Raw genomic sequence first — 12,631 nt, forward strand, 5'->3', positions numbered from 1 at the left:
GCGGTCACGGTAGCGTCTTTCAATGTGAAAGGTTTGAATTCTCCCGCAAAACGCAGTCAGATCCTCACATTACTTAAAAAACAAGCAACACAAATAGTTTTTTTTCAAGAAACTCATTTCAAATTGGGGAGAACTCCAAATATGTCTTTCTCCTCATTTCCCACATGGTACAACAGCTGTTCTTCCTCCGCTTCTAAGGGGGTTAGTATAGCGCTTAAAAAAGGTCTGCCATTCACACTTGAAGATAGTCTGACTGATTCGGAAGGCAGATTCATTTTTATAAAAGGACTTCTAGCAAATACGAGAATAACCTTAGCTAATTTATACGCCCCAAACATACATCAGACACAGTGGATCCTCAAATCATTGGACACTCTACAGCTTTTCAAGGAGGGTTTACTGATTATAGGGGGAGACCTAAATATGACATTACAACCCACTTTAGACACTTCTAGCGGCTCCTCCTCTCTAACTCAAAAATCGAGACAAAAACTATTAAACAAATTAAACTCTTTACAACTAATAGATCCATGGCGCAGCTTTAACCCCACCATGAAAGATTATACCTTCTTCTCTCCCCCACACAATTCTTATCATCGCATTGACTTTTTTCTAATACAATCTCGGGCCTTACACTTAATAAAATCTTCTAATATTGGTGCAATCACTTTATCAGATCATGCTCCTGTCTTTATTGAAATCCTCATCACAACATTACCCAGACCTGCAATGACTTGGAGACTTAATGAGTCGTTGCTTGACAACCCAAAACATGTAAATAAGCTCAAAACTATCATTTCTCAGTTTTTTACTGAGAACATAAATACGGGACACCTTACTCCCATTATATGGGAAACACATAAAGCTGTCCTTAGAGGAGAACTCATTTCACTTAGCTCATATTCTAAAAAACAAAGAGAAAAAGAAATCCAATCCCTCCTTCACCAAATAACTATTTCAGAACGCGCACATAAAAGCACTAAATCATCTGAATCATACCAAGAACTTAGTCTCCTTCGCAGCAAACTTAAAGACTTGCTAAACGTAAATTCGGCTAAATTATTTATGTATTGCAAACACCGCTTTTATTTACATGGCAATAAAAGTGGGAAACTCACCACACAACTGTTAAAGAAACAAAAAGAGAAAAAATTCATAACCAGCATCCTCACGCCGGCAAACAAGAGAGTAGTAGACTCAAAAGGGATTGCCGAGACCTTCCGGCAATACTATGAATCCCTATATAATTTGCCCCTTTCTGATGACATGAATAACTACTCGTCGGCCACGGCTAAAATTCAAGCTTTTTTGGCTCCTCTTTCCCTCCCGACAATTTCCCCTGAAGACTGCAAAGCACTCACGACCAAAGTCACACTTAAAGAACTAAATGATATCTTAAAAACGATCCCGAATGGGAAAGCACCTGGCCCTGACGGTTTCCCGGTGGGCTATTACAAAAAGTTCTCTGATATCCTTCTCCCCCACCTAGTAAGTCTTTTTAATTCCTTTTTAGAAGGGAAGCTTCCACCTCGCCAAGCATTAGAGGCTTACATTACCATCATACCGAAGGAGGGAAAAGATGATAGCCTGTGTAGTAATTTCCGCCCTATTTCATTACTCAATTCGGATCTGAAATTGTGGGCTAAAGTGTTGGCTTCAAGGATGAGTGGTGTTTTGAGCAGGGTTATTTGCCCCGACCAGGTGGGTTTCGTGAAGGGCCGCGAGGGCAAAGATAATTCCACTAAAATTCTTCATGCTATTTCGTATGCAAAGAAAACTAAGACTCCACTGACTATTCTGTCGACTGATGCTGAAAAAGCATTTGACAGAATCAGTTGGAGATACATGGTCTGCACGCTAAAAAAATTTGCCTTCCCGTCAGCTTTTATAGACGCTGTTATGTCCCTCTACGTGGACCCATCTGCTAAAGTCGGGGTGAATGGTATTTTTTCTGAACCTTTTAACATAACTAACGGCACCAGGCAGGGCTGTCCTCTCTCACCCTCCCTATTTATCATGGTTATGGAAACCTTGATGGAAAAGATTAGACAAGATAACGAGATCAAAGGCCTTAGGATGGGTAACCTAGAGGTCAAAGTAGCTGCTTTTGCCGACGATCTTTTAATTTTGACCTCCAACCCCAAAATATCTTTTCCGAAATTAATGTCCCTGTTTGCTGACTTTGGCGAGATTTCTAACTTCAAAATAAACGCAAACAAATCTGAAGCATTAAACATCTCGGCAAAGATCTCAGATATTCTAGAATTAAAAGAAAACACCCCTTTTAATTGGCCCTCAGAAAAACTAAAATATCTTGGAATTTATCTAACAGCTAACCCCACCTCCCTTTACAAATGCAATTACACTCCCCTCCTGGCACGGCTTCAAGCAGATCTAAAAAATTTTGACCTACCCTACTTATCTTGGATGGGAAGAATAAACGTCATTAAATCCTACATATTCCCAAAAATCTTTTATACCATGAACATGGTTCCCATACCTCTTCCCAATTCATTCTTCCATTCAGCCAACCAACTGATTTCTCATTTCATATGGAAATACAAAAAAGCCAGACTCCCTTTTAAAATTCTATCTCTCCCAAAAGGTAGGGGCGGTCTAGGCCTTCCAGATATCAAAACTTATTATAAAGCTATACATCTCGCTAGATGGATAAACCTACTAAAACCTAATCCAGAAAACCTCAACACAAAATTAGAACTTGCCCTGTTGGGCAAAGAAGTTAATCTTTATCTCTGGTCGTCTTTTAATTGCCCACATAAAAAACTTGATGAGATCCTACATAATACTTTATTTATAAGACGCTCCCTTATACCAAATCAGCTCCCGTACTGTCACTTTCTAGACAGTATTCCGATTGGGATAATTCCATGGTTGGTAGACCCTACATATGAGGACATATATGGACTTTGGGCATCTCTTCCAGATGCCTCAATTTCTCAATTTCTATCAAATAAAGTACCTTGCAAAGATAATTGGCCAATCAAAGCCACAAAACAACCTACTAATTTCCTCCAAAAATATCACATATGCCGCATATTGACGAATTTTAGAACCAAGGTAAGTCAATCATCAGATTGGCTTTGGCTCGATTTACTAGTGAAGTTGAAATCCCCAATCACCAAACTGGTTTCTAAACTTTACGCAAACCTTCTCAAAAGCCCAACTCAATTTAAGCCTTTATATCTCTCCTCTTGGGAAACGGAGTTGGGGGTGACATTGTCCTCCCAGGAAACCCAACAGGTACTTGCCAACTCTCACGGGTTCTCCAGATGTATCCTACTACAAGAGAATTCATTTAAAATCCTATCTAGGTGGTACCGAACCCCAGAAAAGCTGTTTCATTGGGGACTGGTGGATTCCCCGCTGTGTTGGAGATGCTCTCGATCCGTGGGTTCCTTAGCTCACATTTTCTGGTTCTGTTTGGAACTAAAGCAATTCTGGACAGACATAAACAAATCTCTCCATAGTATGGGCCTAATGGATCGAGACCTAGCTCCTCAAGATGTTTTGCTTTCCCTCCCTTCCTCCTCCTTTAACCCAAAGAAACACGGCTTACTACCCATCCTTTTAGCAGCTGCAAAACATTTGATTTCAATGCACTGGAGAAAAACAACCCCTCCATCGTTCAACGAATGGACCCTTAAAGTTCAAGACCTTTATCGCTTGGAGGAATTATCCAGTTGGGAGACACGAACCCATGAGAAGTTTAGTGCCTCTTGGCTGCCTTGGGTTTCTTTTTCATCCCCCACTCCTAGTTCTAGGATAAGAAATCTAAATTGAAGTCTGTTCCTTCAAATTCCCTACCAATAGTTCCTTCTATTCCCCCTAACTCGAATTTTAGTGTAAAGACGCAATGACCGACCTGCCTCCACGTTCGCAACAATTTTTTGCACATTGCCTACATTCCTCCTCTTCAATTTGATAACAACTTTACTTGCGATATTTTAGTCCTTCCTGTCACACCTACTAGCCTTACAAATTCTCTTATATAGTTCATATTGATACCTAAGGCTAGTTTCTATGGTCCTGAAATGTTTGTTTTTTCTGTTTTGTATGCTCAACTGTTATTATTATCTAACGAGTATATATTGTTAATACAGTCTCTCTTGATTGTCTTATGAACTTATTATACAGCAACAAACCATCTGTATTTCTGTCACGAGAGCTTATGTTTGTTATAACATGTTTTTCTTATGTTTATTGAAAACTTAAATAAAGAATTTCAAAAAAAAAATAATATGCACAGGGCAGTGTGTTTGTGTTGGTGTATTTCGCGCAGGGGTAGTGTGTGCATATTTTGTAAAGAGGCAGTGTGTGTGTGTGTGGGGGGGGGGGCAGTATTTTGCAAAGGGGCGGAATATATATGTGTGTGTGGGGGTATTTTGCAGAGAAGCAGTGTGTGAGATATTGTGTGTTTCAGAGGGGCAGTGTGTGTGGTTGGGGCTGAGCATTTTGCAGTGAAGCTGTGTGTGTGTGAGATATTTTGCAAAAAAGCAGTATGTGTGTGTGTATATTTTGCAGAAGGGCAGTGTGTGTGTGTGTGGTATTTTGCATGTCTTCTGCAATGTCCACACCAGCCCCACTGTCTCTTGGCAATGTCCGGACCAGCCACACTGTCTCCTGAGATATCCACAGCGGCTCCTCTGTCTCTTGCGATGTACACACCACCCCACTGTCTCCTGCGGTCTCCGCATCAGCCCCAATGCCTCCTTTGATGACCACACCAGCACCAATGTTTCTTGTGACATCCACAACAGCACCAATGCCTCCTGTGATGTCCGCACCAGCCCCACTGTCTCTTGGCGATGTCCGCACCAGCCACATTGTCTCCTGCGATATCCACAGCGGCCCCTCTGTCCCTTGCGATGTCCACACCACCCCACTGTATCCTGCGATCTCCGCACCAGCCCCACTGCCTCTTGTGATGTCTGCACCAGCCCCAATGCCTCCTTTGATGACCACACCAGCCCCAATGCCTCCTGTGATGTCCGCTCCAGCATCACTGTCTCCTACGATGTCCGCACCACATTGACGCAGTGATGACTACATCACCTGTCAAAGAATCTTTGTTTAAAGTCCAAGGCATGTCGCTCAAAGTCATCGTTAGTTGAACAAATCCTGCAAAGATGGAGAAATTGTCCGGTTGGAATGGATCTCATCATAGCCTGTGGATGGGATGATGATGCATATAACAGAGCATTGACAGACGTGGCTTTCCGATGAAGGTCTGTTTGTAAACAATTACGGGTGCCTCTTTTCACTAAGACGTCCAGGAATTCAATGGTGTTCCTGTCGTAATAATAGCAAGGTATAAAAGAATGCAATGATTCAGTGGAATCCTGCTAGGTCAAGAATATGTCATCAATGGACTGTGTCCAAATGGGGACACATTCAATTGATGCATAACGATCCAACAGGAAGAGGTCCCTCTACCACAGCCCCAAGAAAAGATTTGCATACACTGGTGTGAAAGAGGCCTCCATGGCTGTACCTTGGAGCTACAGAAAGAAGGACCCCTTGAACAGAAAGAAATTATGGGACAGAGTAAATTGTAAAAGCTGAATAAGAAATTCATTGAACATAGTAGGGTATGAAGATGTATCAAAAAAGAATTGAACCGCTTGTATACCATCCGTATGCCGGATGTTGGTATACAGGGATTCCACATCAAAAGTAGCCATCAATGCATCCTCATCAATGTGTCATTCATCTATCGGTTTCTTTAATATATGAGGTAAAAGTTCAACAAAGGGTTGCAGTTCTGCATGAATTTGTATACCTTTTCGAGGTAGTTTCCCCTTCCTGAGATGATGGGTCTCCCAGGTACTCTTGTGTATCTTTGGTAGTAGGTACAATGTGGCAATGGTCGGTTCATATACCATATTAGTCATGTCCTTTGATGTACTGTATTTTTCGGACTACAAGGTGCACTTTTTTCCTACAAAATTTTGTAGGAAAGTGGGGGGTGCATCTTATAGTTCATTTGTAGCTTAGTTTGGCTGCAGCTGTGGGGGTGGGGGGGTTGGCTGGAGGAGCAGGTCACAGGAGCCCATGCCCATAAGAATGGAGAGCAGTGAATATTCATTCTGTTTAATAGCGGACATACGTTATCGCCAAATCGCTGCAGGAAGCTGGCGGCTGCGACTAAAAGTGTGCCCGCTATTAAAGAAGATGAATATTCACTACTCTCCACTCCCATAGTTCTGCTCTGCCCTACTGCATCAGTGCGCATGCGCCAGCACACGTCTTTCCGGCTCATGTACTGGGACTATTTTGCCGCCACTGCTGTGTGCATGCGCACTAATGTTTTCGGCTCTGCCCACAGTAGGGTAGAGCACAGTGCACAGGCGCGAGGTGGTGATTTGTTTACGCAGGTGTGGGATCTTTAAAAGGTTTTTGGGTGTATACAAATTTATGAAGTGAAAAAAAACCTCTAACAGTATGTGTTGGTGTATGTTCAGTTTTTTTTTTGACTGAAAAAGTCCACATAAAAGTTATTTTTTGTGCTTTTCAAGGGTTATTTTTTTTGCTTTTAATTCAGTCAGTGTCCAAATCTAAAAGCTTTTTTTTTTTCTGGAAGAAACTCCAAGAATTACATGCTGCTTTTTCATTATTAACTCGTGGGGAAAAACCAGCACCATGTGCACAACAGGCAGATGTGTTTTTACCATTGAAATAATGATCCGTGAAAGAATCTCAGTAACATCAAAACAGCAGAAAATAGGAAGGTAACGTGACACGGCACCCGGCTGTTAACAAAAATGAAAAACTTTATTTCAGCTTTGTAACTAAGAACTTACATCTGAATATAGATTGGACTTTCCTGCTATTAATATGCAGAATTATAAAGGCTTCTATCATTAGCAGATAACATTAGTAACAAAACAGTGGAAAGTCATACCAAATTATGTTTAGATCTACACTTGTTCCCATTATGGGGAATAAAGATTCAGTTTTTACTAAAGTAATCTACAAGTGCATCCACGAGCTCCTGCTTTTTCCCGCCCTTTAGTCCATAATTACGACAAAATTCCTTCAAAACCGGCACGGTCAGTTTTCCCAATGTTCCTTTCTCCACATACGCTCTTAGGTCGGCTTCAGAAATGGAGGTTTCTGTCTTGGCCTTCTTCCCAGCCTGGCCGCTGTCGTCTCCTACAAAAAGGCAAAAACAAGTCTTGAAAGGGAAATAGTCAGGTCGGATTCCCCATGAAATATGTTTGTCATAGATATCAATTAATGAAGTACACGGTTAGCAATCAGTGGAGCAGTTGGGGAAGTGCCAGTTAGGGCAGGTTCACACAATCGTATAAAAAATTATTCAGAGTTTCATCCAGAAAAGTGGGATGATTTTTTTCTCCGTTGTCATCCTTATATAATCCGTTGGATGCTGTATTATTGCTCCATATGGCATCCGATTTTTGGGTGAGAAATTGGTCTATGCTGCCATTTTTTTGCACATATGCAGATTCAGTCAGAAAAAAACGCTCATCTGCTCTGCCCTAAAGAATGACATTGGTCTGGGTGCTGTTGTTTTTTTTCACAGACAGCACTCGGACTGAAAACACAGTCATGAGAATGAGTCCTACGGAGAATAACTCTGAGAATATGTTAGGAATACAGCAGTCTCCAATTCAGGATTCATTGTAATGAGGCAAGATGAGAAATACTGATTGATGCTTCGCTTACTGTGATATTTCGGCTCTTCCCGAGCCTTGACCTCACTGGCACCGAATGCAGAAGAGCTGCTGGCAAACTCAGTGGAGCGATGTGCTCATCTCTGGCCGTCTCTTCACCAAAGCTCATCGCTCCACTGAGTTTTGCCAGCAGTCGTTATGCCGTTTTTTTGACCGTTTTTCCTCTGCATTCTGAGATCACTGACTCAAGGCTCGAGAAGACCCGAACGTTACAATAAGAAATACATGAATACTTTTTTCGTCATAGGCAACAAGTGATCAATGAAAAAAGAAAACCAAGTTCTAACCATACTGTGCCCGGCTCGGGGGAGACGCACAGCACTGAGCAGTCATGGCTGTTCTCCAATCATGCCCCATGTGCTGGGCATGACTGGAGAACAGCTCAGTGCTACACCCTGCCCCGACACTGGAAAGGCATCTGCCCCTGATGATAGGTTCCCCTTATCTGATATCCCAATGTCATAATGTGAGGGCATACAGCTAGGAGATGCCATGCATAGTAATGTCAGCACTCTCTACTAAGCAGGCTGAATTCAATACAGACACATAATGGTATGAGTGCGCTCCTGAAACTTTATCAGACAATAGATAAAGGCGTTGGTGCCATGTGTAGTACTGAGAGTCTTAAGTGCAAATATTGGGATCTAAGGAGTAACGTCTCTCTTTGTGGAGAGTGACATGCCAGGCCTGGCATTCCAATGTTAGGCTTATAAGCCTTTCCATGCTCCTCTGGGAAATTATTACATATGCAAATTGTCTTTTCAGAGAGGAAAAGGACTAGAACTCTAGTGCCACCTATTGGAAATAGCAATCCTAGAAGTCAATGTTGACCCTTTAACGAGCCTTGTCACATGACTTCGAATAAAAGTCAAACTAGAATCTCAATTTGCAGACACCGTGATTTTCTTTCTTTGATATTCAGATGGCAGTTAACACTTTCTCTGTCCTGACTGAAATTGTCCTAGGCTTGCTTTGATAGTTGAATGGATAGAAATCCATCCGAATATCAATGAAAAACAATCAACAAGCAGAGAAAGATCATTTACATTCCAACAATGTAACAGCTTGTGATTTGCATACTCCTGGCCACATTACAACTAGACATTGCACTGAGAAAGGTCGCGCCCATCTAGTCAGCATGTGACCGCATGTATGCAAATCACATACTTGCGGTTACGTGCAAGCCGCTCACGGCAATGGAAAATCCTCACAATGGGCAGTGTACACGATGTGAAAATGTATAAGTCTGTAGACACAGCATGGTTGCAGACTTGTAACCTAAGGACGGACAACCCGTTTAAGATTAGTAGGGTCCTGGCGCCTGAATCCTCACATATGCTATGTACAGTATATGCCAACCTAACCTAACTGCAATACCCCTCTAAATAGATTCCTGCTTGTTGCATTAAATACAAAACTAATATTATTGCCAAATGCAATATCAAATCAGCTTATCTTACCCTGTTTCCGTTTTCCAGCTTTGCTTTCTGGGTTATACCCGGGTGGATACACCAGTTCTTTAAATTCTTCTGACAGAGAACCCAATCGATTATCTATCATGTTGGTCTTTGGTACTAGAATTGAAAACAAAAAAACAAACATGTGTAGGTGTTACTGACATCTCAAATCACACACACATCTTACCCCCTCCACTGTCACCTTAATGTTCACCTGGGTGTTTTATTCTTAGTTCTAATTCGTTATCTTTCATTATGGGAGTATTCAAGGAAACACTTGTACTATTCTCAGAAGTCACTCAGTCCAATCAACCTTTTTCCTGCCCGAAACGCAACAGTTTCAGGCTGAGCGAGTCAGGAAGTGATTTACCATACAATCAAATGGTTTAATTTTACCAACACAGCCTGCCATCTTGTAATGGTGATTCTTCTTCCTTGTCACCTTATGGTTTTAAAGGGAACATGTCACCCCCAAAATCGAAGGTGAGCTAAGCCCACCAGCATCAGGGGCTTATCTACAGCATTCTGTAATGCTGTAGATAAGCTCCCGAAGTATCCTGAAAGATGAGAAAAAGAGGTTATATTATACTCACCCAGGGGCGGTCCCGGTACCTCCCATCTTCTTACGATGACGTCCTCTTCTTGTCTTCACGCTCCAGCGCAGAAGTACTTAGTCTGCCCTGTTGAGGACAGAGCAAAGTACTGCAGTGCGCAGGCGCCGGGCCTCTCTGACGTTTCCCGGCACCTGCGCACTGCAGTACTTTGCTCTGCCCTCAACAGGGCAGACAAAGTACGCCTGCGCCGGAGCATGAAGACAAGAAGAGGAAGTCATCCTATGAAGATAGGAGGTGCCGGCCTGGACCGCGATGCCCATCGGACCAGACCGCAGCAGGACCGCCCCTGGGCGAGTATAACTTCTTTTTCTCATCTTTTAGGATACATCGGGGGCTTATCTACAGCATTCCAGAATGCTGCAGATAAGCCCCTGATGCTGGTGGGCTTAGCTCACCTTCGATTTTGGGGGTGACAGGTTCCCTTTAATAGTGTTGTTTAGTCCTTAAAAGTTTATTTGAAAAAGACCCAGAATGCTACAAAATAATGACGTAAAACCACTTACCTCCCCGTTCCTCCACTGTTCCTGTTCCAACACTGCTTTAGTCCCCTGGAAGGGCATGCAACCACTGCAGCCAAACACTGGCAAGCCCTTTGAAGCCTGACCTACACAGAAGATGGCTGATGGCTAAAGAAGGCTTTGTATGAATCTTTAGCTGGCAGCCATCTCGGCTGGCTCTCTCATACACAGGAGCGCTTATTCAGCCAAGTGTTCTTGTGCTCTCTATAAGAGAGCTGCTACTAGACATCTCTGACGGCAACTTATCTAAGAGAGAAAAGGATCGGCAGTCCAAAACCAGACATGCTGGATCCTTATCTCCCCCGAAGTTAGCTATTCGGGACCCCCATATACATCAAACAGTCGGCCGAACCATCTCGGGTTCCAAAAAATGTAGAACAAGGTATAAACAGCACCTGAACATCCCCGGGAATGGTTCTCTGGAGCCTTCATTGGAACAACATGTTGAGTAGTTGTTGATGCCCAATGCCAATGGCCAGAGGGTTATTTCCAGTGTTTCTGAACAGCTTGTCAGTAACAATGGGCCTCGGTCTGTCTCCATCTATGGAATCCACCACATAACTTCTGCAGCATATTATGCAGCTACCAGCACGGGAAAACGATCATCTTGGTTCAAAAAAATTGCTAATTTTTTTTTCTATCAAAATGCGTATAACTCTGCTCAAAATCAACCGTGTGCCCATCTGTTTCTGGGCTGTACTTTATGTTTTAGGATTAGATTTCCTTGGAACAGTTCTAAAGCAAACTTTACAACGAAAACAAATCTGCTCAATGGAGAATGTGGTTTCGCACTCTACAGTACTTTCTCAAGGGATTACCGTAAATAGTGTGTGAAACGTGCGTCGAGGTACAGTCATCTATTGCGAAGTTTAGGGAACTATTGGTCATTATATGGATCATGCTTTACTTTATATACTGCCATGTATATTGTGCACAATTGCATATGCACTTTAACTTCTTCATTACCTTGTGATTTTCTATTTTCTGTGTTTCCCTCCCCCTTCTTCCAAGAGCCATAACTTTTTTTTTCTCTTTTTTTTTTCTTCATTTTTCTGTCAATATGGCCATGTGAGGGCTGTTTTTTTGCAGGACGAGTTGTACTTTTGAATGACACCATTGATTTTACCAATTAGTATACTGGAAAATGGGGAAAAAAAATCCAAGTGTGGGGAAATTGCAAAACAAAAGTGAAATTCCACAATAGTTATGTGGGTTTTTTTGTTCACCATATGGTAAGGGTAAGTTCATACAGGGCGTTTTTGCTTTTTTTTTCTGCAGCAAAACCTGATCATCTTGGCAGGAATGAAGCTGCGTCAAAAACGCAGGTTTAGATGAGTTTTTTGTTGCGTATTTGGTGCGTTTTTTTTCTCTTTGTCCATGCTAATGTCCTTGGATTTTCAGCAGCAAAAACGCAGCAAATAATGATACCTGCGTTTTTGCTGTGTTTTTGCTGCGTTTTTTTCAACACCCATTCAAGTCAATGGGTGAAAAAACGCAGCAAAACGCTGAAAGAAGTGACATGCCCTATGTCCAAAAAACACAGCAAAGCACAAAATACTAATCAAACAAAAAACCAATGCGTGTGCATGAGATTTCTGAAATCTCATAGGCTTTGCTGGTATTGTAAAAAGCAGCTGAAATTTAGCATAAAAAAACAAAGCAAAAACGCCCTGTGTGAACATACACTAAAACTGACCTGACAATATGATTCCTCAGGTCAGTACGAGTGCACAGATACCAAACATGTATGAGTTCTTTTTACTTAAGTGGTGAAAATAAATTCCGAAATTTGTAAGAAAAAACTATTTAGCTTATGTCGCCATTTTCCGAGACCTGTAGCATTTTAATATTTCAGGATCTGAGGCTCGGTGATGGCTTATTTTTTTTATGCCCTGAGCTGAAGTTTTTTTTTTTATACCATTTTGGGATAGATACAATGTTTTGATCGTCTGTCACCACAATGCTGCGGCAGCCAAAAAAAATTTAATTCTGGTGTTTTGATTTTTTTTCCTGTTACGCCATTTACCGATCAGATCAATTTATTTTATATTTTGATTGGACATTTCTGAATGCAGTGATACCAAATATGTGTTTTTTTATTGTTTTATTTTCAATGGAGCAAAAGGGGGTGATTTGAACTTTTTTTTTTTTTTACTTTTTACTGTCTTCAATAGTCTCATTAGGAGATTTGAGCTGCGATTGTCCGTGCTCTATAGAACGAGCAGTCATTCACAAGAGATTCACAATAACAGGCATGGGGTCTTCTGTGGACCCTCGGCTGTCATGACAACCCATTGGTGCCTTGCAATCAAGGGGTAACAATGGGC

At 41.8% G+C, this 12,631-nt stretch overlaps 1 protein-coding gene across 1 annotated transcript in view; it reads right to left on the reverse strand.

Moving 5' to 3' along the window:
• Positions 1-6,773: 6,773 nt before the first annotated feature.
• XRCC6 (X-ray repair cross complementing 6) overlaps positions 6,774-12,631 on the reverse strand; it is a 54,303-nt gene continuing 48,445 nt past the window's right edge. The window contains exons 12-13 of the mRNA XM_077278599.1: positions 9,176-9,289; positions 6,774-7,173 (exon numbers count right to left, since the gene is read on the reverse strand). Of these exons, the coding sequence (XP_077134714.1) occupies positions 6,971-7,173; positions 9,176-9,289 (317 nt within the window). The 3' untranslated portion in view covers positions 6,774-6,970. The remainder of the gene's footprint in view (positions 7,174-9,175; positions 9,290-12,631) is intronic.

The sequence above is a fragment of the Ranitomeya variabilis genome, chromosome 8, assembly GCF_051348905.1.
Source record: "Ranitomeya variabilis isolate aRanVar5 chromosome 8, aRanVar5.hap1, whole genome shotgun sequence".
NCBI lineage: Eukaryota > Metazoa > Chordata > Amphibia > Anura > Dendrobatidae > Ranitomeya > Ranitomeya variabilis.